The sequence below is a fragment of the Pelodiscus sinensis genome, chromosome 7, assembly GCF_052426305.1.
Source record: "Pelodiscus sinensis isolate ZL-2025 chromosome 7, ASM5242630v1, whole genome shotgun sequence".
NCBI classification, from domain to species: Eukaryota; Metazoa; Chordata; order Testudines; family Trionychidae; genus Pelodiscus; species Pelodiscus sinensis.
The window spans coordinates 75,439,065-75,467,044 of record NC_143058.1 but is presented as its reverse complement, the minus strand read 5'-3'; the positions used below and the strand labels follow the sequence as shown (position 1 = coordinate 75,467,044).

The 27,980-nt window shown below is 43.8% G+C and overlaps 2 protein-coding genes and 1 long non-coding RNA gene across 10 annotated transcripts in view; 2 read left to right on the top strand and 1 right to left on the bottom strand.

Annotated features, from left to right (window-relative positions):
- Positions 1 to 21,804, top strand: part of HYCC2 (hyccin PI4KA lipid kinase complex subunit 2) — an 83,506-nt gene extending 61,702 nt beyond the window's left edge. For 6 of the 7 annotated variants that reach the window (XM_075934290.2, XM_075934291.2, XM_075934292.2 and 3 more), the window contains 3 exons: positions 167 to 326; positions 1,577 to 1,744; positions 13,207 to 21,804. In XM_075934290.2, coding sequence (XP_075790405.2) covers positions 167 to 326; positions 1,577 to 1,744; positions 13,207 to 13,811 — 933 coding nt within the window. In that variant the 3' untranslated portion in view covers positions 13,812 to 21,804. The remainder of the gene's footprint in view (positions 1 to 166; positions 327 to 1,576; positions 1,745 to 13,206) is intronic. The other variant, XM_075934293.2, reaches the window with a different exon arrangement.
- Positions 138 to 27,954, bottom strand: LOC142830255 (uncharacterized). Of its 2 annotated transcripts, XR_012905405.2 has the most exons (3): positions 27,906 to 27,954; positions 4,076 to 4,217; positions 138 to 344 (listed from the first exon to the last, which is right to left on the bottom strand). It is a non-coding gene; the product is annotated as an uncharacterized LOC142830255 (long non-coding RNA). The 2 variants fall into 2 exon arrangements; XR_016350111.1 differs by lacking the exon at positions 27,906 to 27,954 and having other exon boundaries at positions 213 to 344; positions 4,076 to 5,091.
- ORC2 (origin recognition complex subunit 2) overlaps positions 27,661 to 27,980 on the top strand; it is a 34,482-nt gene continuing 34,162 nt past the window's right edge. Inside the window, exon 1 of the mRNA XM_075934297.2 lies at positions 27,661 to 27,901. The gene's annotated coding sequence lies outside the window, so the exon portion shown is untranslated. The remainder of the gene's footprint in view (positions 27,902 to 27,980) is intronic.

Below are 27,980 nucleotides of genomic sequence, written 5' to 3'. Positions count from 1 at the left end.
GTCCCCCGCTGACCTCAGACTCCATTCAGGCGTTTCTGCTTTGAAATGCACAAGAGCCCCCACAAGAATTTTTATCAACCACACGATTAGCAAATTACTCGCTTCTTAACATCCCTACTTAGTATAGTCAAGGGTGATAAATTTGCACAGGATTTTATTGTTCTAGGTTGCAAATGCCATGAAGAACTCATTGCCCTTTGATGCCCCTGATGTATCACAAGAAGGCCAGAAGGTGCTGAAGGTGGAGGTTACTCCCACCGTGCCAAGGATCTCTCGGACAGCCATTACGACAGCTTCTATCCGCCGCCACCGCTGGAGGAGAGAAGGTGAGCAGTCCCACTGTGCTGTGAATAACATGCTGTACTGTGTTCATTTCCATTGTTACCTGTTGGCTTCTGAATCTGAATGCTAGCAGAATAGTTTCATTTAATTGCTTTTAGAATATCAGTATTTTGTTGTTATATATAAAGCGCTTTTACATCTTTTCAGAGCACTGCATGGCCATGAACTCCTTAAAGCTCACAGTACTCCTGTGAGGTAGGGAAGTGACTCTTACCCTCCTTTAACAGATGGAGAAATTCGAGGGGTTAGGTAAACTTTCTATGTCGTATATCATGGAGGTGTGATTAGATCTCAGGCGTTCTTGATGCCAAGTCCTGCACTTAGTCCATTAGACCATGTGACCTCCCACAAGAAATACTATTGGTCTAACTTTATCAGTGGTGTTGAGCAACCACTGATCCCACTTAACTTTGCGGGAGACTGAGTTGTGCACTAAATCAGACCATTTGTTCTTCGAGAAAAATTCCTAAACTAAAAATTCCCCTTCACTCCTCTATTTTTCTTGATGGATACTTACATTTCTAAGAATAGTATTTAACTGAAAGGAAGAAAAATAAATGTGGTGGTAGGGTTTTGGTTTTTTTCAAGTATCTCAGAGGGAGAACTTCATCCCTGGTTTCAAATTCCTATCTTCTTTTACGGTTAATTTTATGCATCAAGAACCAGAATACTTCATGACCTCTGGTCACTTGCAAGTCAGGGTGCCTAACTATAGAAGCAAATGTTACCATTGCAGATCTTCAATCACATTTGTCCTGACCACTGATGTTGTTCTGTTCATTTGCCTCTCACAGTATAGTTCATCTGCCTCTTTCTGTGGGTGTGTACACAAATGTGCATGTGTGTGTATAAGGCTATGTCTACACTGCACACAGTATGTACTATAAGGGTGTGAGCTGCAGAATGCACCAAAATGGTGTTCTCTTAATGTCCTGTGTGGATGCTGCTGGCATAAATTAACTGGTATAGAGTTTGCATTTAAAATACTTCACTTTCAAAGCTTAGGTACCTTTTGGTTTTCTCCAGTAGTGTCCACATGAAGCTGTCAGAGCACACTATTTCCATGAATTCTGCAATTTGCACCCCTTTTAGCCCACAGCACAGTACAGTGTAGACCAGCCCTAAGTGTGGATAGTGCTTTTGTTTTTCCGTTAAATATTCTCTTTTCCCTGCCTGGATTGGAATGCCTACAAAGGAATAGAAAAGCACTAAAATTTTATGTGTTGAATCCCAGATGGCTTTGACTTCTCAAACGAGGCTGACTCAAGCATTCCTGGCTCCCTGATCCAACACGGCTCCACTGACCTAGGGATCAAACGTGAGCAAGAGGGGGAGGTGCTGGTGCGCAGGACCCCTGAGCATGGCTTACCGGAGCCCACCTTGACAGCTGCCACAACAGAGGGTAGGACAGAGAGGAGGCAGAAGTCAGTGAGGCAGATGCCGGAGGAGGATCCTGGCTCCCTATCCCCAAGCAGAACTTCTTTCCATTCTAGTGCGTGTTTCCACTATCCCAGGGTGTATTAGCTTCTCTTTGCTATACACACATCCCCTATAGACCTAGCACCAGGTCAGATACTACCTTTTGTTATCATGTGGGCTGGCCTGGGGTTTGCATTTCTGTGGTGAAAGGCAGCTTGGCATGGCTATCGAAGAGGAAAAGGCAGCATCTAAGAGCATTCAGATTGCTTTAAATTTCCTATTACTGAGCATGTTTAATATTTGCAAGAAAAGTAATGAACCAAATGAGCATAAGCCCAGTTCAGAAAATCTGTCAAATCAGTGTTAGGGTATAAAAGAGTCTTATTACAAGATAGTATTGGAACAATGTTTCAAAATCCAAAGTGAATTTCCTGTTAATCTATTTCCCACACTTTTGTTTATCAGAGCTTCACCATCTTGTTGGTAGTCTGCATGAGTGGACTCTCAGTAAATCACACTAATCCCCTAAACGGAATCAAGTTGTCATGTCAACAGCCACTTTAAAACAGTGACTGATTCCTTCTCAAACAGGTTCTTTTGGTGTATGCTGTTGATTTTGCAACAGCTGTCCTTGCAGCCACATGCTGTGTTCTGTGAGTTGTCTAATAGACGTTCATTTTCTTTAGTGAGCCTATTAACTAGTCATCTGCATTTGGCAAGATATATGCTTTCATGCAGTGAATTTGATTCATGACTTCTCTTAGTGGTAGTATGTTTAATTCTGTACACTTTTATCTGAAAATGTATTCCCAAGAGTCCTCTGATCGTCCTAATCAGGTTCTGAAATGTTTCTTTTTTTGTGTGAACATTCCTTTAGCATTTCCAATGACTGTAAAGGTCACATTTTCTCCAAAAGAGAAAGTATTTGCAGACTATTTCATATGTACTGCATATGCTTTAAGGTGTCCTTGTGGAAACAAAAATCTGAGATTCTTGCGGATTTGATGTATTATTACCATGGAACCCACCACAGTGAATCATCCCTTAATGAACGAGGGTCACAACATCCTACTTCATTGGAAAAATAAGATACTTACAAAACATAATGCTATTGAAGTTTTAGAATTTGCTCCTTGGTGTGTAGTGATTTGAGCATGCTCAGTAAACAAGAGCCCTGTCCCATCCTTACTTCATTTTTCCAATTTGTCTTATTTCACTGTACTGAATGTTGCATGTGCATGTCCTGAAGGATTTGGAGAAGTCCTCAACTTTGCAGAGAACCTTCTTTAAAAATGGTTGCAAGAATGTAGCCTTCCCTAACATTTGAGTTATTTTAAAATAATATATAATTTGCCCTGGTCCTTTGCACTCTGTATCACTTTGAATGGTTTTCTTGGATATGAAAGAGAAGAATATTGGAACAGATAATCATTGCTGACAATTGCCTTTCTGCTCAAACTATACAAACTCTGCCACTCAGTAATATTCTGGGGTAGAAGGTAACCATGGAGCTACAGTAGATTTAATTATTAATACGTTACATACAAATATTTATGTATATTACTGTATTAATTTATTGATGATGATCTTGCATAAAACTTGAGTGAAAATTGAGTGACAATGTCCTACCTGAAATGAAAAAGTTCTTTCCTGGTGAACCCTAGTAATCCCTTTCATTATTCAATTTGTTTATGCATCTAATTATGAGACAGATAAAATAAGTATCCCTTTTACACTAGTATTTGGAGCAAGTAATAGAATGTTATTGCTCATTCCCAAGTGATGCTTCAGGATACTCTTCTGTCATTGGTGGTAGCTCTAGGTGTTACATTTTTTTTTTTTTGTGGCCAGTGGATAGCGATAGGAGGGAAGCGGACATGGAACAAGTCCAAAAATAAATATAATCTCTAGGATCTACTTTGTATTGATTTCTGTGTCACATAACAGTGCATTCTTTAGAGAAGCTCTAATTCCTTTAGAAAATACTGAGACACTTTAAGATAAAAAATTTGTGGTTGACTTGTCATTTTTTCTTTACTTTTTATATCAGACCAGCTCCTTTCCAATATTTAGTCAGTTATGGGGTTGTTGAGGAGAGAGATGCTGTTTTGATCATTATTGCTATTTTGGAAAAGAAGAAAATTTCCACTTCTGGGTTCCCTGAAGAAGGGAGAATGCAAGTGCAGTTCTCCCTTTCCTTGTTTCTGAGAGTAGTGGTTAAGAGGAAAACTACAATGCAGTGAATAACTGTATATATTTAAGGCATGTTTTACTTACTCAGGAAAGTTCCACAGGAGAGAAATCTTTCACCTACCTGAGATCTAACTGGAGAGAGATTTCCCTGCATGTTGTCTTGTATGCTTTCTTCATTCTTCAGCATTGCTGTGCTGGCTGGGCCTCTCTCTTTGCATGGTTGCAGCATCCAAAAGCTTGTACCAAGCCTCTCATTCTCCTCTCTCAAGTGAAATAGATACATTTCAATTTTACCTTTACAAATATTTTCTGCTATCTTTTGGCATTTTTCTGAAGTAGGATAATCAGTTTAGAATCCCTAATTATTTTCTCATGAACACAGTGCTGCTTCTATTTTCTCATAGTGCTTCTTCACCATGTTTGCACCAATGTTCAGATAAAGCTTTCCCATATGACTTGGGGTTGTCTCCCTGCAAATTTTATCATCTGTTTGAATAAGGGAGGGTTGAGAGAGGAGGTGTTAGCTGCTGCGCCATCCCTTATCAAATGCACTTTCTTTCAGCTTTGCATGATCAATAAAAATATAAATGCTGGGTCTGATGGGAAGAGGTTCTTTTGTTTCAGGGTGTTTCCATTGTATCTTCCTTTTACTAGCACCTTCGAAGACTGGTGCTGGTAGATTATTCATAAATGTCTCATTGTTTAATATGGGAAAGTATTTGTGTGAATAAATGAGAAGATAAACACTTTATATTTCTAAAGGACCAATTTGACAAAGCAGGAAAAAAATAAAACCCCTTTTGTAAATGTGTATTGAGAAAATTGTAGTAAATGCATTTCAATTAGAAAATATCCCTTATATGCTTGTCTTGATCTAAGGCTAATTTTTTTTCCCAAGTATAAAGACTGCATTACTGCAAAGTCTCCTCAACTTTATGGCAGGTTAAAGATTAGACTAAACCTGTAGGAGTTGCACAAAAAGGAGCCCAGCTCTGTGTTCTTCTGAGCATGGCTTTAGGTTAGAGCAGTGGTCACCAACCAGTACATCAGGATCTACTGGTAGATCTTGGAGCCTCTGACAGGCTTGGCCAAGAGGCTATCAAGTGCCAGCACTTCAGTTGCCCCTCCCCCCACTGCTGCACATCTCCTGCCCTTTGCCTTGGAGCTACCCCCCCCCCCCCCCCCATCCCCACCCTGGGAGCCTCCTGCTTATGGTAGAGAAGGGAAGGGAGAGGAGGGGGCACTGATGTCAGGATGCTCCTCTCCCACCCTGTATTCTATCTCCACAGAATGGAGAGGGGAGCACAACAAGGCTTGGGATGGAGAGGGGGATTGCTGGCTGCTTTTGGGGGTGGTGTAGGGCCAGGGCAGGGGTGAGCCTGCCTTAGCTCCACTGCACCCCCACCTGAGGTAAGCAGTGTCCACTTGAACCCCCTCCTGCACCACAAGCCCCTGCCCCAGCCCTGAGGCCCCTGAACCCAAACTCCCACCCGAAGCCTGCACCCTGGACCCCCTTCCTGCATCTCAACTTCCTGCCCCAGGTACAGCTCAGAGCCCCTCTCACACTCCAAATCTCTTAGCCCGAAACCAGCGTCTGCACCCCAACCGTCTGCCCCTGACTGGTGAAAGGGAGGGAGAACGGGGGAGGCAGTGAGCAGGGGCAGGGCCTCAGAGAAGGGGCACAAAGGAGGCAGGGAAAGGGTATTTGGGTTGAGGTAGATCTATCATTGCACTTACATTCAAAAAGTGATCTTGTGCTTAAAAAAGGTTGGTGACCACTGGGTTGGAAAGTAGACCTGAGTCCCATTGAAAGCTGAACCCAAGTATCAGTGATATTCACTTGAAAGACAATTCCTAAGAAGGAAAGGGACTTAAAAAACAAACCCCATCCGTAAAGCTGTTATGCATTCTGGAATGTGGTGCAGAGCCAGAATTTTTTTCACCAACAGCTAAGTTCTAGCCTCAAGAAACAGCAGTATAAGTTTAAAAACAACTTGTTACCTCTGTCAGTGCACTGACCACAAGCTGGGAAAAGATAGGTTAATTCTTGTTAGACTCATAAACCTTTTGTCATCACTGAAAGAGCTTCAGACAATCTCTTTGATATATGCTAGAGCAGGGTGAGCAAACTGCCACTGGAATAATGCAGCAGTTGAACCTGTGAAACATGTACACTTACTGGGGTTTCCTGCAAGCAATCATGCTTATGGCTATCATAGGGAAATCTGAAATTCTGACAACTCGAAGGCCTTAAATAAAACAAAGGTGACATATTGCTTTTTTAATCTTGAAAGCAAGTCCACTTGAGTGAAAATGAGTTGACTTTCACTCAAAAGCACCTTAACAAAAACTTCAGTTTTTGAAATTGTCATGTTCAGAATACATGAGAAATGCATATTTTGTTATGTTTTAATGTAAAAACTACTTTATTAATTTCCTTAAAGCCAAAACATTTTTCATGAAAATACTTTGAATAGCCCTGGAAAAGAACAAAAAGCAAACATTTAAGAAGTAATTGCTTCTTTCCTTAACAATGGAAAATAAGAAGCAAAATGCAAACCACAAACTAGAAGTAATTTGTGAAGGAACCTGCTGCCACTAAATATAGCCAGTAAATTAGCAGAATGGCTTTGTACTATTTACAAACGTCACTGACTAATACACGTAAGGGTATGTCTACACTGCAGTCACACCTGCAGATGGCCTGTGCCATCTGACTTGGCTCAAGCAATGGGTCTATTTAATTTGGATCCTGTCACCTTGCAGACTACTAGAACCTGGCCTCCGGCCTAAGCCTGAACATTTATGCTACAATTAAACAGCCCCAGAGCCCAAGCCTCCAGGCCAGCTGTGAGTTTTTAATTGAAGTGTAGACATTACCCTTGTGGTTGGGTTTTAAACTCCCAACTTTCAAATCCATACCAGGTTGCATTCTGGAAGACTGCCATCTCTAGGTTTCTCTGTTCTCTCTTAATGGCCTGGAGCTATAGGTTGCTGCTTGACAGAGATCCTGTTCAGAAGCACTTTGCAGCTTCATCTTGTATTCCATGTTCAAATAGATATTTTATAAAGAGAAGATATGTAGGTAACCAGCTTCATGGACTGCAAGGAGCACTGGGGTTTGGGAGGAATGAAAATTAGGAGTTAGAGTTCATCACCAGGTGAAAATTTAGTCACATTGTGACAGTTGGCATCTGGTAAAGTCTGCCACCCCTGCAGGAGTGGTAGTGATTGGTGACCAGTGGTCTGACCATTCCTAAAGTTTGCTGGCTCTTGCAGCAACTCACATTGACTTCAGCAAAAGCTGCATTTATTGTACTCCATGCCTCTCAGGTGATCACCCTAAATCAGAGTAAAAATAGCAACTGAGGCTGACAGAGTTAAGTGGAAGGGTTGTGGCAAATCCTTCAGACTGAATTGACTAATGGATCGAATAGTCAAACAAAGTTGTTCGGGTGCTCACAATTATCTATGCCAGTACTGGTAATGCTGGAGCTGATCGGTTCTACAGAAGGTAGTGAAATAATACAGATGAGAGGATTGCTTAGATAAAATGTACATTCAGAAGAGGCTTTGGTTCTTCTTTGAGTGCTTGCTCATGTCCATTCCACTTAGATGTGAGCGCGCTGCATGCATGGATTGTCGGAGAGTTTTCCCTTAGCGATACCCGTTGGGCCAGCCGGGGAGTCCCCTGGAGTGGCGCTGCTATATTGGTGCATATATATCCCCACTGGCCCTTCACTCCCTCAGTTCCTTCTTACCACCTGTGAAGGTCATTGGAGCTCCCTTCTGGCTTGCTTGCAAGTGTGATCTCAGTGGTATTCGAAATCCTTTAGAGTAGTTAACAGGAAAACCAACTTGGAAAGAACAAAGGGTTTAACTAGGTGCTAAATACCAGGTAGTTAGATAAGTTGTTTGGGTTGGGGCTCACCTGTTGCATCCCTTTCCCTCCCAGCGCATAGGGCATGCCAGGGTCTCATGGCTTTAAGCCCTGTGGTGGCTGTTCCAAGCCTATTCCCTGTGGTGACCCACATGATTCATGCTTAAAGTGTTTGGATGAAGCTCACAACCCAGCGAACTGCAGAATCTGCTGCAGTTTCAAGCCCCAGACTTAGCACAAGAGAGATTTGAGCCGAAGATATTCCTGATGGAGTCGGTGCTTCGCCCAGCACCGTCAGCAGACTCTGCATCGGAGTACCACAGTGCATTGCCCTCGGTGCAGGGGAGACTCCCAGGTCTTCAGGGGCCTCATTGGCGTCGAGGCACCCTGAGATGCAGCACTGTTCACAATCACTAGTGTAGCACAAGAAAAGGAGAGCGGAGAAGGGCAGGTCTCAGCCCCGGCATACTCCTGCGGTGTGCCCCCAGTTGGGATACCCTGTCGCACCCGAGCTGGTCCCAAAGCCTGCTGCTCCAGGGCTGGAGCGTGGCCAATCAACTGCGACCAAGAGCCACAGTGCAGTGGAAGAGCCAGTTCAGGTTGGACATGTTCGAGGTGGCGTGGTAACCGATTGAGCTGACTGCTGACATCCTCACCTCCTGTGGAGATCTGGGATCGGGCCCATGTCTAGTCAGTGGCACCGGACCCAGGTAGGCTCATACCGTCCTTGACACCAGCGCCCCATGCGATGCTGCGCTCCCCAGTGCTCATGTCTACGGCGGCACCGACTGGTCTTTTGGTACCAGTGGCCTTGTTTCTCAGGAGTCCAGAGAGAGCTTAGCATCGACCATGTTCATCCTGGCGGTCCAGTCCACGGTCCTGGATAACCTCATGCCCCCACAGCCCATGCAGTACCGGAGCAAACTGGTATCCATGGTTCGGCATGCAGAAGGGCACCATTTCCCGGGTCTGGCCTCTGCCCCACCTTGGTCGGATTCCAACTACACATCAGATTCCAATGTGGAGTCGGTGCAGTCTAGGGCATCAAGCTCCTGCTCCCGCTCAAACTCCTGACACCGCTCCAGATCCAGGTGCCTTTCTAGGTTCTGGCTCTGTTCCAGGTCTTGGTGCTGCTCTTACTCCCAGCACCCTGAGCACCATGACAGTGTCTCGGGCCATTCAAAGACCTAGCCCCTGCAGTGGCAGCATCCAGACCAGTGGCTGTTTTGGATCCCATGGGCGTACCACCAGGCCCAGGGGAGTACTCCTTCTACGGTGGGATCCTCACACTTGGGGGTCCTGTCCCCACCTTCGGACACTCCAGTGCCCTGGCACCGCAGGTTCTGGCGGTACAGGAGGGAATCCCCTCACCCACCGGCAGAGGGGAGCGGGGACCATGGGTCATCGGGGCACTCTGCCCCTTCTCAGGTGTTGGAGCAGCTGCATGAGCTGGAGGACTTGACTGTTCAGGGGTACTCATTGTCCTCCCCTGATGAGGCCCTAGGGTTGGCCTCTTCATCAATGCCGGGCATGGACTCCTGGGTCCATTAAGAGCTCCTCCGGAGACTGGCCCAGAGCCTTGGGGCCCAACTTGAGTGGGCCTCTGAGGACTCAGATCCTACAGTTGACATCCTCAATGCGAAGGTGCCATCTTGTGTGACTTTGACTTTAAATAAGATGGTGGGCAAAATCACAAAGGCCGTCTGGCAGATGCCAGCGTCTATTCCGCCTACAGACAAAAGGGCAGAGTGGCGGTATTTTGTCCATCAGGCGGGCCATGAGCACCTGTTCTCTCATCCGGCATAGGACTTGATAGTGGTGCAGGCCACTAATCACCGCAAGCACCACGGCCAAGCCGTCCCTACCCCCAAGAACAGGGAGGCCAAGTGATCAGACCTGTAGGGTTGCAAGGCCTATGCCTCTGGGGGTCTCCTACTCAGGATTGCTAACCAACAAGTCCTCCTGAGTAGATATGTCTTCAACTTTTGGGCAGCTATAGACAAGTTTGGGAAGTTGCTACCCCATGGCTCCAGGCAGAATTTCAGGGCCTTGTCTCAGGAAGGCAAGGTAGTGTCCCGAGCCATACTCCAGGCAGCACTGGACTCCGTGCATGCGGCAGCCTGTACCATGACAACGCATGGTTTCGGGTGTCTGGCATTCCTCCTGAAGTCCAGAACACGATTCAGGACCTGCCCTTACAGGATGGGGGCTTGTTCTCGATAAAGGCCTCCATTGGCTAAAGGACTCTAGGGTAGTTGTGGCCAACCCGCAGTTCACGAGCTGCATGCGGCTCTTCTCCTCCCTCCTTCCCCCCATGGCTTGGAACACTGCCTCTCCATGGCTGTCAGCTGATATCTTGGCCCTTTGCCCAGAATGGGTTGGCTACCCCTGTTCTAGGGTACCTCTCAGGTCTCTAGATTTCCATACCCCCAAGGGCTCCTTCCTTAGGGCCCTATCCCGCTCTTTCCAGCAGGGGAATAGATCGGACTTCTCTAGGAATAGGGGTGGAATAATAACAGAAGCGGCAGACGTCCCTCCCACTCCTCTTCCGACCGGGAGCAGGCCCCTCCAGTAAGCCCCAGGGCCCTAGGCTGAATCTTTGAAGGTGCGAGCGAGGACAGTGCATCAGTCTCAGACCCGAGGTCCTTTACTGATCGCTTATTTCCCTTCCATCTTGCCTGGCCGCTCATTGTGACGGACCGCTGGGTCGTAGACATGGTGAGAAGGGGATATTTCATCCCTTTCTGCTCCCGCCCCCCTCCCTCCTTCGCTTCTCTGTCCCTCTTCAGGGACCCCTCTTATGAACATCTTCTCAGGATGGAAGTGCAGAAGCTTCTCGACCTGGAGGTGGTAAAAGGAGTCCCATGGGACAGTAAGGGAGATGTTTCTACTCCTGCTACTTCGTGGTCCCAAAAGCCAAGGGCAGCTTCCACCCCATTCTGGACCTGAGGAATATAAATACCTTCATAGTAAAATCCAAATTCAAGATGGCGAGACTGGTATGCTGCCTTCGGTCTCAAAGATGCCTACTTTCACATTTCTATCGCGCCTGTGCACAGGTGATTCCTCCGCTTTATGGTGGGTTGCAACCCTTACCAGTTTACGGCTTCCCCTTTGGCCTTTCGACAGCCCCCAGGGTTTCTATAAAGTGCATGGCAGTGGTGGCCACTTTCCTGAGCAAGTGGCGGCTCCAGGTTTATCCATACCTGGACGATTGGCTCGTAAGAGGCTCCACCTTCTCCCAGGTGATCAGCCATATATCCCTTGTAAGGGAGACGTTCCTCAGGCTGGACCTTCTGGAGATTTGCAGGGCAGCTACATAGTCGTTGGTGCACACCTTTGCAAATCATTATGCCATTATGCAGCATGCCAGGGAGGGTGCCTCAGTGGGTAGGGCTGTGTTGCAGTCTCTCTCACGGTAGGCTCTGACCCTGCCTCCTGGGGGATAGCTTTGAAGTCACCTAAGTGGAATGGACAGGAGCAAGCACTTGAAGAAGAAAAAACGGTTAATTACCTTTCGTAACTGTTGTTCTTTGAGATGTGTTGCTCATGTCCATTCCACACCTCACCAACATGCCCTGCATCGGAGCGTTCCAGCAAGAAGGGACTGAGGGGGTGGAAGGCCAGTGGGGATATATATGCACTAATATATCAGCGCCACTCCAGGGGCTCCCCGGCTGGCCTGATGGGTACCGCTAAGGGAAAACTCTTCGACAATCCGTGCACGCGCCATGCGCACACCTAAGTGCAATGGACATGAGCAACACATCTCTCAGAACAACAGTTCTGAAAGTAACCGTTTTTTCTCTTTTCACATTGGTGTAAACCAGTGGTTCTCAAACTGCAGTCCGTAGACCACTAGTGGTCTGCCTCTCTACCCCCCTTCCTCCTTCCCTTCCTCTCCCTGCAGCAGGGAGCCCGTGCAAGTGCTCCAGCCTCGCACCCCTTCCTCCCCCCCCCGGTGATGTTAGAGCGCTAGTGCTGGCTTCCCTCGGGGGAGGGCGGGAGGAGCCTCGAGCCCCACTTGCTGGACCCACCTCTTGGGAAGAAGAGAGAAAAGAAGCCATAAGTGATTCTGCACGCTGCCGCTCTCCCTCCCACAGCTGGGGAAACAGCAGCACGCTGACTCACAGCAGCAGGAGACTGTACCTGAGGCATGGGGCGCAAAAGCAAGTAAGTGCACCCTCAGTACCCTTACCGTGTTCCTGCAGTGCCCCGCACCAAGACCCTGCACTCCCAGCCCGTTCCTGCACCCTCTCCCCTCGTCAGACATCCTTCCCCCAACCCATTCCTGCACCCTCCCTTTTGGCCAGACACTGTATCTCCACCCTGCTCCTGAGCCCTTCCTCCTGGCCACACACTGCACCTTCCCTTGCTCTTGCTCCCTCCCTCTGGCCAGATATCCTACTTCCAGCCTGCTTCTGCTTCCCTCCTCCCACCCTCACTGCCTCCTGCAGCCCATCTCCTGCCCAGACCCTGCACTCACCCCTGTCCCACTCACTGACCCATACACTTCAGCCCTGTCCCATACACTGAACCCCTAAAATCCACTAACTCCAAAACCGCAGAAGAGTAAATCTGGCCCATGGGAAGCCCTGAACCTCAGACTTCCCTCCCCATCCCCCCGTGAGGCTGGAGCCCAAGAGGTGTCTCAGTTGGGGGTAAACCTTTGTTTACACCACTGGTTCTCAAACTTTTTGGCCGGTGGCCCACCTGGCTCAATGCAAACCTTTCTGTGGACTAATAGAAACCTTCCAGTTGCTAATGGAAACTCACCATTAATTACATAACACCCAAGCCATTTTGCGAGGGAGAATGGTTTTTGTCTAGCATAAAAAGTTTCAATATTTTCTTTATTTATGGCAGGGGTGGGGAACCTTTTTTTGGATCAGGGGCCACTGATCCACAGAAATTATTTGGGGACCACACAAGTGAAGCAAAAAACCCCTTCCTAAGCCCCCCAACTCTCACTGATGTGCCCCCTACAAGTGTGAGAGAACCATACACAGTACATATGAATGGAACAGAAAATAAGCCATATGGCACTGACTTTTTGCATTTGTGTGTAAATCAGGAGTAATTCTCTTGAAGTGAATGAGGCTACTTCAGTGTAAAATCAGGAAAGTGAGAGGTAAATCGGGCTCCTAGAGTACTGGAATCTGGTGCTGACTAAAGTTACCATCCACTATGGATAGCAGGAAGGTTTTTTTGTTTGCAGGAATCAGTATTTTTTTTAACAAGTAGAAAAGTGTTTGGATCAGAAAATGAAGTGTTTGTTAGTTTTGTTTTTAGTAGTGTTTTGTACACATTTGCTTCATATACATTTTCTGTTTAGTTTCTTGGTCTGATTTATTTGTATTGGGTTTTTGTAGACACTGAGGGTATAAATGGAAGAGAGGAATCTGTGAACCTCAATGATGCTGACGAAGGATTTTCATCGGGAGCTTCCCTTAGTAACCAGCCTGTTGGGACCAAGCCTCTATCATCCACATCCCAAAAGGGCAGTTTAAGGAAAGCAACAAGTGGGCGTTCAGCTAAGGATAAAGAAACATCATCTACTGTTAAATCCAATGAGATCCCTCGAGATTCAGTAGCTTGGAAGCAGTACTTACACCAACCAGCTGACCTTACTGCAGAAACAATCGAGATGACACCTACAAAGAAACACCTGAGCCTGCCTGCTGGGCAGGTGGTACCAAAAGCCAGTAGCTTGAGCCTGATCCGGACCGCCAGTGCTTCCTCCAGTAAATCATTTGACCATGTGAATGGTGGTCAAGCAGGATCCATCACTGGGATTGACACTGAAGTTGTTACTAATCTAGCAGCTGGCAATGCCAATCGGTTTTCAACTATCAGTCTACAGGAGGACCGGTTAGGCCAAGCTAGGGAAGGTAAAGATCTCCTTACCCCAGGAGCTCCCCTTACCAAGCAGTCTCGATCCCCAAGTTTCAATATGCAGCTGATATCCCAAGTGTAGCTTAGGCTCCCCTTTACTTTTTAAACAACAGACAGTTCATCCTTGAGCAAGAACAAGAGTCTTCATCCCACAGTGTGACAATACTGACCGTTGTGATCTCATTTGATTCAGTTTAGATATCCTGTTTTTTGTATAAAACAGCAATAAATCTCCCCTCACTCCCAGTCCCCACCCCTGTAAACATAGTTGTGAAGCTGTATGAAATGTTCTATATGCCTTTTCCACACCTTCCTTTCTCCTTGGGTGATGTGCAATCCATCATAGGTTGATCAGTCCCATTTCAACACTGTGATACTGGAGACATTAGAGGAAATGGTGAATGTGATTCCTATGAGATGATATTTTGGCTTTGTTAAGAAAAAGAAACGGGTTAGTTTTCTCAGTCTAAAGTACTGCAAAGGCTACTGGATCATGATTTTTCTTAAAACCAGGAGTGCTGCAGAGATCCTAATATGACTTTGGACCTCTCTGAGTTTGTGCAATCTTTTTTGGGGGAGAGGAATGTTGTTGCTCCTGGATGACTAATGCACTTTTCCATTAAATTGAGAATAATTATTTTCCTTTCCCACTTTCGCCCCCACTCTGTTGCTCCTGACACTCTTCCTGTTCAGCAGTGGAGACATACCTATTACCAAGTTGTTGCCCCTCACATAAAGAGAGGGCTATTAGAAGAGAACGTAGGTTACAGTGTACTACTTATGGCGTTATAGCCATATTTATGTTACATGTCTTCCCTCCAGGACACAGGGTCGTGCTGCTAGAATTTGGAATAGACTAGAATTTGGAAAGGCCAAACCTGTTGAAATGATTCAAAGGTGGGAAGGAGACACAAACTTTCCCAGGAATAATTAACTAGTAACTCTGCTTTTGTTTGTGAGGTGATGATCACTGAATTGAACAAGTGCATCTTCAGGTAAACAGAGGGATTCTCAGGCTGTGTTCCATGGTGTCATGGCTGTTAGGGAACCTTTCTTCAGCTGCTTTCTAGGTGTTTGTGGTTCAGTCACAGCATAGATTAAGACATCTGTAGTCCAGACATCCTCCTCCAAGGAGATGCATCACGGACTGAGATAATGATTTGCTGAAAACACTGAAGCTTCAATGTGCAACACTTTTTCTAGAAACAATGTTGGTACAATGGGGGTACTCAGTCTTTTCTCCCAGAAGTATCATACTTCACTACCTTTGTATTTCCAATCCATTGCATTTTGTAAATACTGTCTCGTCATTTTGCTGACAGTCAAAAGCATTCTCTTAGAAAACTCTGAAGTCATGCTGTTGAACCAAGTCCTGAATCTATGATTGGTGTATGGGCAGCAATTGATACCTATGCTAGAGATCACTACTTAAAAGTACATGTCTAATTAAAAAGAAGGATGTTCATATTTTAGTCTCTGTCTTTCTTCAGATAACTAAGGAGAAAAGGGGAAGTCTTAGCCTTCTTTCTGTACTTTGTTGTGACCTGGAAGTTTACAGGCCATTAACTGATGGAACAGATTAGAGTTACATTATTTCATTATGTAGGCACTTTGGTTTTAAAATTTTCACTGTGAAAAAAAAAATATACAATTACAAATTACAGGCTATCTTTTGATTATAAAGGATGTATGAATTTCAGAACTGTAAAATAGCATTAATGGTTTGGTTGTTTAAATATTTCAAGCTTTTGATTTTTCTCTTAACACTCATTTCAAGTTAGCCTTTTTTTCAAAGTGATTTTCGAGCTCAGCTTAAACAGCTGAGTGAAGACACTGAATGAGTTTAGTCATTTATTCATATTTCTCATTCAAAGAGCATTAAACAGCATTCAGACTTACACCAAAATTTCAGTTAAACACTTAAACACAAACATTCAGTTAAGGAAAAAAAAACACCTTAGCATCTTGTTAAAAATGGCAAGGATGGCTAAGGGTGTATAAATTGATAGAACAAAGACAAAATAAGGAATGGCCAAGAGATAGCATTGTTCAGTAAAATCAACCTGTAAAGTATGTACTGTGACAAATATTGATGTTTCACATTATAGCAAGAGATAGCTACATTTGTCAGTTTATTTTCTAGAGTACTGGCAATGGAGAAACTAAATACAATGGCTATCATCATGCAGAAGCTTGTCTGATTATTTTTAAGAGTAGAGATGTATTTAGAATAGACAAAAGAAAATGGTACTAAAAATAAAAATGTATAAGGACCAAATTATTCCTTTATATTAGTTTTTGAGGAAGAAATGTTCAGAGCTACTTTTGGAAGAAATCCAATCTATTTTTATCCTGTTGAAAATACATGTAGTGAGGTTTGGTAGCTCTGCTATCAAGGTTCTGTATTTTTCTATTGTTTTCATCTAAAGGATTTGTAACTCCTCTTAAAATGTTGTGTTATGCTAAAACTTGGCAAATGAGTTTCCATATCATAATCCATTTGTTTTACAAAATGCAGTGAAACCCGTTCGGCAAAATGAAATAGTACGTTAAATAGGTTTAAATGGAGAGTCAAATATGGGTACTCAAATTTGAATTGTTTTAGTTACTTTTTAAAAACAGTTTTGCAGAGATTTAGTCTTTTGGTGTAGTGCCTTTTGTTATATTTTATAAATCTGTTATAAATATTGTTAATCTGTTTTTGTGTTTATGCACACTACTTGCTCTACAGGTTGCTTTTTGATAGCATTCGTATTCTGTCCCTATTAACATCTTAGTTGTTCCACACTATGAACGGACACGATATAGAACAACTTGTCCAAAGGATTCTTTGAGTGCTTTATGTCAGAGGTTTACTGATCAATTTTTCTGTGTTCTGGAATGACTCATCCAGAACATAAATGAAGCAGCCATTATAATGTGTCATGTCAGTGCTATAGATCATTAATGCTTTTAGATATGTTCATCAATCCATTTAAAGTAGTTGTGAAATATAATGTGCTGAGCTTGTGAACTTGTGAGTACTGTGGCATTCATTGAAATGGAAATGCTTGGGATACAAAGAACAATTTGAGATGACAAAGTATTTTATGCTACTGTTAAACCAAGTGCAAAACTATTTAAAATAATGGGTTTCTGATAACTGATACAGAGATTTATTTCCTTAACTATTGTCTCCCCATAATTATTATGCATTTGGTATGTAACATGCACTAGATCAGTGTTTCTCAACCTTTTTTTTAAAATAAAATACCCCTTTTTCAAAAAAAAAAAAAAGTACCCCCAGTACCTACAGTTTTCAGACACACAATTTTTTTCTACTATTGCAACACATTTGTTTAAACAACTTTATCGTAGCTGGGTGGGTGGATGATGAAATTTTGGGGTGTAAAAAGTACAAAAATAATAAAGTGCTGTAAAACAAACATTCCGTTTTCTTCAAATTTCAGTTGTGTTGATGTACCCACAAGACTTCTTTCAAATACCCCAAGGGTACTCATACCACTGGTTGAGAAACACTGCACTAGATTAGACCCCTACAATAGTTCAGTACAGCTGCAGTATACAGAAGAAGGTAAGAATGTAGAATATAACATTCCTCCTCATCTGAGATAGTATATATGCATAACTCTGAGGTGGGCAAGCATGGATACTGTAGCAAGATGTACCTACACATTTAACTAAGAATAAATGTATTCTCTTGATTTTAGCATAAATGTGCAAATAATATGCTGCCATTCATAACTCATTATTTCTGGGGCTTCATAACTTAAGGACATAAAATAACTGGCTTGCTAATTCTTTCATCAGCTTTCAAGCTACTTTAAAAGTGGCATTTTGGCTGAGCTGTGAGCCATTTTTGTGCAGACAGCAAAGTGACAAGTAATATCTATTTAAATGAATGTTGAAAGTGAAAAGTAAACTCCATCCACTTAGTTTAATTTTCAAAGTATTGACACTTACTGTATTTTTCCAAATACGTATTGGAATACTTTTCATGGTGTGACTTTGAAAAAGCTTTCTTAACAGTTTGAATCTTGTCCTTCCATTCTGTAGCAGTGAACATCACATCATACCTATTATGTATTCTGTCAGATGCTTGTATGGTTTGTAAAAGTAATAGTCTCAGACAAACCTCGTTTCTCACAATCTTTTAAAGTACTTAAAATCACCTGTTCAGACACTGGAATAGTGAAAATGTTTTCTGACAAGATAGCTTTTTTGGCATTACTTTTCTGAGTAGGTGGATTTACAAGAGCAGAGCTTTTTCTCACCATGTGAGGTTTCTATGCGGGTAGGTACCTACATTTGTCACATCGCCTGCTTCAGTTGTGTGTATATTGGCGAATACAAAGTAGGTTGTTTTTACTTTTTGGATAATTAGTAGTTAATTTAAAAACTTAGTTCAAGGATTTTTTCAAAATAACGATAAAAGGTTCACAAATTAATTTTGAAGATTAATTTTGGAACAAATTGTTCTACACTGAGGTGATTTTTAAATCAACAGTTCAAACTTATTTATCTTTCCAGATAAGCTAATTGCTCTCTGCCTTAAGATTTAAGGTGTTTTAATTTTCTTAAATCTGGAAACAATTCAGATGAAGGGATTGATAAGTAACTTGATTTTTTTAATAAGAAAAAACTCTTAAAAACAATTAGAAATAGAAATCAACAAAATGAATTTTTCAAGAAAAGAAAATTTTGAAATTGTATAAAATACTGCCCCTCTAAATTGTGAAAAAAATATAAATAGAATGAACTCCGCTTATTAATTATTATTATTATTATTGTTTATTATTATTATGCACTGTACCAACAACATTTTGGTATTTTAAACACTAAATCATATAAACACTAAATTGTTGCAGTCTAATATTGCTGAAGAGCTGTAACCTTAATGTATTAACTTACCATAAAGTGCGTTAGGTATATTGTATCCGTTGCCATTGTGAGAATAGTTCATGTGTGGACAGTGAACATATCTTGAGTCAGGAATGACTGCAGAACTTAAGCCAGGAGTAAAACTAGTTCATTCCAAACATGGAAATTAAAAAGGACAAATTCACTGTAGTGTACATGGACTGAGTATTCAGCTTAAACCAGACCCATAAAAATATTTGATATCTTGTTTGGCATTTTAAACTTAGCATTTATTTCTGGGACTCGGGTCTTAATTTAAAATTCCCTTATTTATTTATGGCATTTGGATAATCAAGGTTGTGCATTGCACTAAAGTTTATATAGATACACCTTTCTGTTAAAACTGTTGTGATAATTGATCAGCTGAGAGCCAAGTGTATGTTCCTGCTTATTACTTTATGGCTGTCTACAGAGCTTCCCTCTTCCGCAAAAGCCTATGCAAATGAAGCATGGATTAGCGCACTGTCATGCTTCATTTGCATAATTAATTGAGCCATTTTTGCACAAGAGGTTTTTGCACTAAAAGGCACCATCTACACAGTGCCTTTTTGTGCAAAAAACCCCTCTTGCACAAGAGCCATTCTTCCTCATTTTTTCAGGCTCTTATGCAAGAGGGTTTTTTTGCGCATAAAGGTATTGTGTAGACTGCGCCTTTTAGTGCAAAAACCTCTTGTGCAAAAATGGCTCAATTAATTATGCAAATGAAGTGTGGCAATATGCTAATCTGTGCTTCATTTGCATAGGCTTTTGCAGAAGAGGGAAGCTCTGTAGACGTAGCCTATGATGGATGACAATGAAGAGAAGGAAGAAAATGATCTATCACTGGTATGTCAAAACAAAACACCATGAATGTGAGAAGATTTTGCAAGGCTGGCTTACATATGTTCCTATGCCCACTGCTAATATTTTAATATGACTGCTAATATTGTAAAATGATTTTAAAATTCTATCTTAAGCCAGCTTGCATAGCATAAAACCAGAAGAAATAAGACACTTAAAATAATGAGTAGATTGTGTTGGCAAAGTTTATCTGCAGTAAAAATAAATTCAGTTTTTTTGTCATTATCCCTAGAAGTCTAATATGGACAACCTCAGATGAAAATCTGTGTATGAGAAATGAGCTTTATTAGTGGACAGTCTATCCCAAAACTTAAAAAACAACAAATAGTCTACTAGCACCTTAAATACTAACAAACTATGTAGATGGTATCATGAGCTTTCGTGGGCACAACCCACTTCTTCAGGAGTGGTGGAAGTCCAGATTCAAGAATAAATAAGGGAAGCCCAAGTCAGTTATCTTAATTCTAGATTTAATTAAATTAAATGCAAACTACTTTTTCTGTTAAAATTTAGTGTAATCTCTATAGGCATATAGAAAAGCAAATTCATTTTCATAGTTCCTACATGCAGCAGAGAGTTTACTAACAAGACCATGTGATCAGTTGTAATTAAAATGGAGTCCATCCTACAAAAAATTGTCCCTTTTTAATGTAAAATATTGTTTTTCTATTCCTGTGAGGAAACACTGGTGGAAAAACAATTGTACAATTACTTTGAGATCCTGGCCTGCATTTTGAGCAAGGACTTCGTCAACTAATTTTTATCATTAATTTCTGCCACAGGTTTACAGTCAAATGTGAGTTAATAGAACAGAAGACACCCCTTTATTTTGACTGAATACTTGTTAAATTAATTTTTTTTAAAATGAATTTCCAAATAAAAAAAAATCATCTCTAGAAAAATCAAGCTAATTACTGAAATGCCTTCAAATGAGCAACTAGCTGTATCATGTCTGTAACACAGATGACTATACGAATTTAGATGTACCCTTCAATAAGACTCCTTTATGGCACTTTGTTTCAGGTGTAGGACAATTGATCCTGCTCTCTTCCAGCACTGAATATGAATTTGAATAGGTTGACAGTAGTTTCTCATAAAACAAATTAAATTTCTTCTCCTTGACATAGGACTTGAAAGTGACAGATAAGCTACTGAAATTTTTCTCTCCAGTTAAGACAATTCACTAATCTTGCATGTATTTATGAAAAAGTTACTAGTCAAATTTATATGGCTTCTAATTTGCCATCAGAGTTAGCAATCACTCAGGATAAATTATTCATGTCTGCAAAGTACTCATGGGCTTGCTAGTATTCAAAGTGTTAGTTTGTGTTCAAATATTACTTGGAAACACTACATTTTACTTTTTTTTTTTTTTTAAGAAAAGTGTATGCTTTTGGGCAAGAGCATTACTATTGGTTATTTATGGAATGAAACCACATAAAGTAAATAACCTTGTGAATCACTTAACTGGAAACATTTTTCCACGTCACGAACACCAGTCAAAAGCTAGAGAAGATTTTGACTAATTAGATCATCCCAAAACAATATATTTTGGATTTACTATGGTAGCTTTTATTTGCTATAAGTAAATTGAGATATTCCATGCTGTGTTTTAAAATTTTTTAATAAATTCCTCTACTTCACAATGAATTTTTTGAGTCTTACTGTTTGTGTAACAATAAAGAATTTGCAGTCAGTTTGACTAGCAAAATGAAGCAATCTGCAAGGATTAAGATAGTATTTTTCTTACTGTTTCTGTCATGCTACGAGGTTTGTTTCTCTGAACTAAGGTTTCTGAAGGATGTTTACTACTTTGGCATTATATAATCTTATCTTTGTCACAAAAAGAGACTAGGCAGTAAATAACCCACTTTCTGTGGGCAAATCTTGAATTGTTTATGAGAAGCCTTTTTTCACCAGTGTAACCCTGCATGTTGGTATGTATTCTCAAACATCAGGATATAGTACTGGTGAAAACACTAAACAGAATGCAGTCTCTGTTGCATGATGTCCTTTCACCTGGGACCAGTGAAAATCTTCATTCTTACAGAGCTGAAGATGATACATATTGAAGATCATGTTATTGGTGTATGTAAGCCATTATCTTAACTGTCTTACAGAAACTGTTTAATGCTGTTGACTGTTGAAGTGTAGTTACTGTTGACCTTGTAAATATCTTCCAGAGATTAAAAAAATAAAGAATATTTTAAATCACTGTAAATAGAGATGTATAAAATTCAAAATAATCTGCAATGCAGAATACACACACACAAAAATAAAATGTTAAATAAATATTGTGTTTCTGGATAAATGTGTACACTTGTGTCAGCTGTATTTTTTTAACTTGAGCATGGTTTTCTTGTTTGATTTACTTATGTTAAAGTTTCAGTATGTAATACAGCTGCTCTCCGAGTTACAAACGAGTTACGGACCAACACTTGGTCCGTAACTTGAACTGTTTGTAACTCTGATCCCATAGAGTTACATGGCGACCACTGTTCGTAAGCGCGGATCGCTGTTCGTAACTCGGATCCGCATTTACGACCGCTTTGGTTGTAAGTGCGGATGGTCATAAGTGGAGGTGGCTGTAAGTCGGGGAGCAGCTGTAGATTTTTCTAGTTTTAGTGCAAATGGTCTTTAATTTAAAAACCGTACGATTTTCTATGCTGATTTTGAGTACAGGTACTAAGTGGTTACAGGGGCGCTGTCAGTCGGTTGTGTAAATACACTTCATCCTATACAAAGAGTATTTACTGATTCTATTATTTTCCAAGTAAATGTTAGGGATGTCAGTGTGTACTCGAGGACATGATTAACTGATATGCCTAGGTTTATCAATTAATCGTAACTGCATGCTGACTTAAGCCAGATCCCTCCAAGCACCAAATCCCACAGAGCCACCTACATCCCACTCCCACTGCTGCCTCTGATAGAATACATGGTACATGCAGGAAGCTTGCTTTCAAGTTGGCTGCCCACAAGTATCTGCTCCCATGGAGCCACTTCATGGGGGGAGTAGAAGAGGCTGCAGCGGAACAGCCTCTGCAGCGGGCCTGGGCTGCTAGTGCAGCCTCTGTCCACATGGAGCTTGTCACTTCCCCCATGGACGGGCTGCTGCCACCCCACACTGCTGCATCTATCAGAGAGAACAGCGTGGGGTAGCAGATGAGAGCTGGTTTTTTAACACACTGTCTGCAGGGTTCCCTCTAAGACAGGTGTGGGCAAAAGGGCCTCCACAGACCAAATCTGGCATGTCAACCAGGTTGATCCAGCCCGCAGAGGCCCTGCTGCTCCCCTCCACCAATTGGGGGCGGGGGAAGTGCACAAAGTTTTCTCCACCCTGCCAGGAGCACGCAGCACTTTGAAGACTTTGTGTGGTCCTCCACCCCCGCAAGCCCTGATTAGCCTGACTGGGGGCAGGAGGAGCATGCAAAGTTTCCTCCGGCTTACCCTTGCCCTGCGAGGCGCACACGGCACTTAGAAATGCTGTGCACTCTTGGCAGGGCAGAAGGAGGCTTCGCATGCTAGCTACTGTTTAATATCGGCCTTTGCTTGCGTCTCCCCAGCCACTTCTGCTCAGTCAGTATGCAGGCATAAAGTCTCATAACGGTTCACAGAATCTGCTGCTGTGATTCCTTGAATTGCAGTCCTCTCCTTGAAAGCCATTTTAATTATAATTTTGCTCCTTTGCAAATGTTCTTTCTCTTACTTATTACTCTGTGCAATGCATGTCACTGTACTATTTGTTTTTATTTTTATAGCTAATGCTCCAAAACATTTAAGTAAATAGTAGTTACTTATTCTAGCAATTCTTTCTGTGATTCCCTTATAGCAGTGTTTCTCAACCATTTTTTAATAAAGTGCCCCTTTAAAAAAAACAAAAAAAAAAACTAAGTACCTCAAGTACCTACAGTTTTCAGACACACAATTTTTTTGCTACCATTGGAACACATTTGTTTAAACAACTTAATTGTAGCCAGGCAGGTGATGAAATTTTTGGGTGTAAAAAGTACAAAAATAATAAAGTGCTGTAAAACTTAAAACAAAAAATCAGTTTTCTCCAAATGTGCTGACATACCCCCCCAGCCTCTCTCAAGTACCCCTAAGGGTACTCGTACCACTGGTTGAGAAACTGTCTTATAGCACTGGCTACCTTTTTATTGTTATGGAAGCATGTTCTTGGTGAACGAGGGCATATCATCCAACCTGTCAGCCTAACGAAAAAACGTTTCCACTGCTTGAACCAAAGCCGATCAGAAGGCATATGGGAAGACGCACCTAAACCCCTCTGAAAGCTCCCTTAGTATACATGTGTGTCACTCCATTAGTATACAGAATGGAGAAGACTCTGTAACACACAAGGCAGGGAAGCACTGCTGCATGGGAAATCCCTGCTCCAGAAGCTAATGACCCCTCACCTACATACACGCAGATGGGTGATTATCAGACCATTTTGTTATATCGTTTGGAGTTCCACAGTTTAGGAAGAAATCACTAGAAACACAGAGAACTTAAACAGTTGCAAGTGTCCATTTTATTTCATAACACAGAACTAGCTAGAACCAGCCCAAACCGGCGGGGCTAACCCCATGTGACCTAACTCAGTTACTATAACAAGATCTATATCTACAACCCAATACACAACACCTTCCACCTCTTTCAACAGGGCAACTCAGCATTGGCACTCCAACCATGTGGGGAAGGGGCTCCGAGGCTTGGTGCCCTGTCACATTATTGGATTTTAAAGTGAGCAGAAAGATCACTGTTGCACCATGGGTGGTGTTTGCCCCAAATTCTGTACAAAGTGGGCCATGTGAGGTGTCAAATAAAAGCTTATACGAGTCTGCTGATTCTATGTATGCTACTCATCTACTTCTATGGTGTTTGTATGTGAAGTTATAAATATGGGCTCTGTACTTGTACTGTAAATAATTTCTGTCTCAGAGGGAGCAAGGGGCCTGGCCTGCCTATTGTGAGGAATGATAGTTCAGTGAATGGCTGTGCTAATTAGCCACTGCTTCTTGGATAATGGCTCTCAGAGTGGCTGATAAACACCTGAAGAATATGTTTGGAAACCTGCAGTTCCAGCCAATGCCTCATGGCTGCTTGCACGTGAAGCTCAAATTTGGGCGACACCAGGAATATAAAAATCCCATGAGGGCATCTCTATCTTGTCTTCAATCTTGCTCCTGATTCCAGATGAATCCTTGCTAGGGACAGAGAGCCAGGAAGAATTGCTGACCCATCCTGACACAGGATGTACACCAGAGACTTTTAAGCTAGCAGTTTGTAACATCTCTCCTAAGAGCCTGCATCAAGAACTTGGTGATTGATGTATGTAAATCTTACACAACCTTTTCTTTCTTTTATTAATCTTTAGATTCTAAAGGATTGACTCGGCTTGCTCTTGTGGGTAAGATCTAAAGTGTAAATTGTCCTGGGACTGTGGCTGGTTCTTTGGGACTAGGAGGATCTGTTCTGAGTGGGTGAGATCAGGTTTTATAACCTCTCACCTTGTGTGTAAGGTGCGGGGCTGATTGTGGCACAGGGAAAGCTGGAGTGCCTGAGGGGTTTTGCTTGTGAGGCTTCCTGCTGGCAAGACTGGTAGCTGAAGTGCTCTGTGTGACTGGTTTGTGGACTATTTGGGAAAGGTCTCCACTCGAGGGCTGTAAGTAGCCCTGGTTTTGAGCAATTCACCCTGAGCTGATGCCCTCAGTGGTGCCTAGACCAAGCCTGGTCCGTCACATACCCCCCCCTTCCCTGCATGGCTGGAGCAACAGTACCATCTTGTCCTGCTGCAGGGGAGAAGGGGGCCCTGAGCCTCATGGACTGGATCCAGGCAAGCTGCAGACTGCATCCCGCAGCAGGGAAGCAGCATCCCTACATTCACTTGCAAGCTACACCCCCGTTGCTCCTACTAGCCAGTAATTGCAGCCAGTGGGAGTAGTTTCCTATAAGCACAAAGCCATGCAGAATAGAGATGTAAGATTGTAACCATTTTAAGTTAACCAATAAACATCAGCTTACTGGTTTCCATTATGATTACATGCAATATCCTGGCTGCCAGCCCTGCTCCCAGGGAGCTGTCACCACGCGCTGTGGGCTCTGTAGTCTCTGAGGCTACGTCTACACTACAGGCGTTTTGCACAAAAACTTCTTGCACAAGAGAACGTTCACACCTCAAAACACATCGCTTTTGCAATGCGCTTTTGTGCAAGAGAATGTCCACACTGCATGGACGCTCTTGCGCAAGAAAGCTCCAATAACCATTCACAGAATGGCCATCAGAGCACCTGTGCTTTTTCAGATAGGCTCTTTTTGCACAAAAAACCCCTGAGGAGCATCCACACATGCCTTTTTGTGCAACAGCTGTAGTGCAAAAAGGAGTTATGCCTTATATAAGGTTTACCTACACTGCAAAAAGCCCTCTGTTCTGCCGTTTCACCGTTGATTTCCTTGCGCAAAAGCATGCTTGAGGTGTGGACGCTCTGCGGGTTTTTGCGCAAAAACCTTGTTGTGTAGATGTAGCAAGAGACCTTTTAACTATGTATAAGTATGTTTGCTGTTTGATGTGAAAACTAAAATGTTCCTGTTTGTGTCTTATAACAATAACAGTTTTATATTTTAAAAAACACCTCTCTATCATTGTGTCTGTGTGAGAAACTAATTATTCCTTCCTAAGTGGAATACTTTATATCTCTACTGCCTAAATTTCATCCTTTCTAGCTCAGATAATTTGCTATGTTTGAGTTCAGCAAGTTGGGTTGAGGATTGGCCCTTGAGTTTCAGCTCCCTGCTTTACCTCTGTTCTTGGGCGCTCTAGTCCTGCAACATCCGAGAGTCCTGGCCCACAGATGTTCAATCTGTAGTTTGTGAGATTTTTTTTTAAGATAACTTGATTTTTACCAATTTTGGAAATAGTACATAATACCCATTGTTTATGCCAAGCTGCAGATACAACAACACCACATTAGCAATTATAAGAACTAAGTCACAAACATAATATCAATTACAGCAGTGGTCTCCAACCTTTTTACACCCAAGTTTACTTTGTGTCGGATCAAGCCAAGATTTACCCCCTCTCCTTTCCCTGAGGCCCTGCCCACTCCATTTCTGCCCCCCCCCCCCCCCAATCACTTGCTGTCCTCAGCCCTTACTCAATTTCACTGGACTCTGGGGTAGGAATAAGGCAGTGAGAGATGTAAGCTCTGGGAGGGAATTTGGGTGGAGAAGGGGATGCTGGCTTGGGGAGGGGGTTCCAGGCTGGAGAGTATTGGGATCAAGTGGGATGCTGAGCAACTTTCAGGCCATGGAGAAAATGCCTGAATGCTTGTGGGAAGCAGGGTTTTGCATTTCCTCCCCCTCAGTGTATCCAGCCCACTGCAGGAAAAAGAAACCCTAGCATGTACCACATTTTAAAGAAGCCCAAATCAATTCTACAGGGAAACCAGCTCTGCTGAAGTTTTGAAAGGGACCCTGCATCGCCCCGCCCCCCAGCCTCGGGTCACCCTGCATCGCCCCGCCCCCCCAGCCTCGGGTCACTCTGCATCGCCCCGCCCCCCAGCCTCGGGTCACTCTGCATCGCCCCGCCCCCCCAGCCTCGGGTCACCCTGCATCGCCCCGCCCCCCCCAGCCTCGGGTCACCCTGCATCGCCCCGCCCCCCCAGCCTCGGGTCACCCTGCATCGCCCCGCCCCCCCAGCCTCGGGTCACCCTGCATCGCCCCGCCCCCCCAGCCTCGGGTCACCCTGCATCGCCCCGCCCCCCCAGCCTCGGGTCACCCTGCATCGCCCCGCCCCCCCAGCCTCGGGTCACCCTGCATCGCCCCGCCCCCCAGCCTCGGGTCACTCTGCATCGCCCCGCCCCCCCAGCCTCGGGTCACTCTGCATCGCCCCGCCCCCCCAGCCTCGGGTCACTCTGCATCGCCCCGCCCCCCAGCCTCGGGTCACTCTGCATCGCCCCGCCCCCCAGCCTCGGGTCACCCTGCATCGCCCCGCCCCCCAGCCTCGGGTCACCCTGCATCGCCCCGCCCCCCAGCCTCGGGTCACTCTGCATCGCCCCGCCCCCCAGCCTCGGGTCACTCTGCATCGCCCCGCCCCCCAGCCTCGGGTCACCCTGCATCGCCTCGCCCCCCAGCCTCGGGTCATCCTGCATCGCCCCGCCCCCCAGCCTCGGAAGGGAAAGCGGCAGCCCCGGCTCAGGGTCCCCCTACTCCTCTGGGGGCCCAGCTCCCCTGCAGCAGGGCCAGGGGGTTGGCGGGAGCAGCTGCCTCTGGCCCCGCTTCTACTTCCTGCTCCAGGCTCCACCCGCCAGCCTGAGGCCCGGCCAGTCACGGGGCTAGCAGCCTCCCACGCGGCGCAGCTACGTGCCTGCTCCCCGCAGAGCTGCGTGCTGTTCCACGCAACAACGGCCGGTACCTGCTCGCCGGGGGGCTCGTTCCGGGAGCCGCGGCGCTCCCCCACCCGTGGGCTGGGCTCGGCCATAAGTCAGTG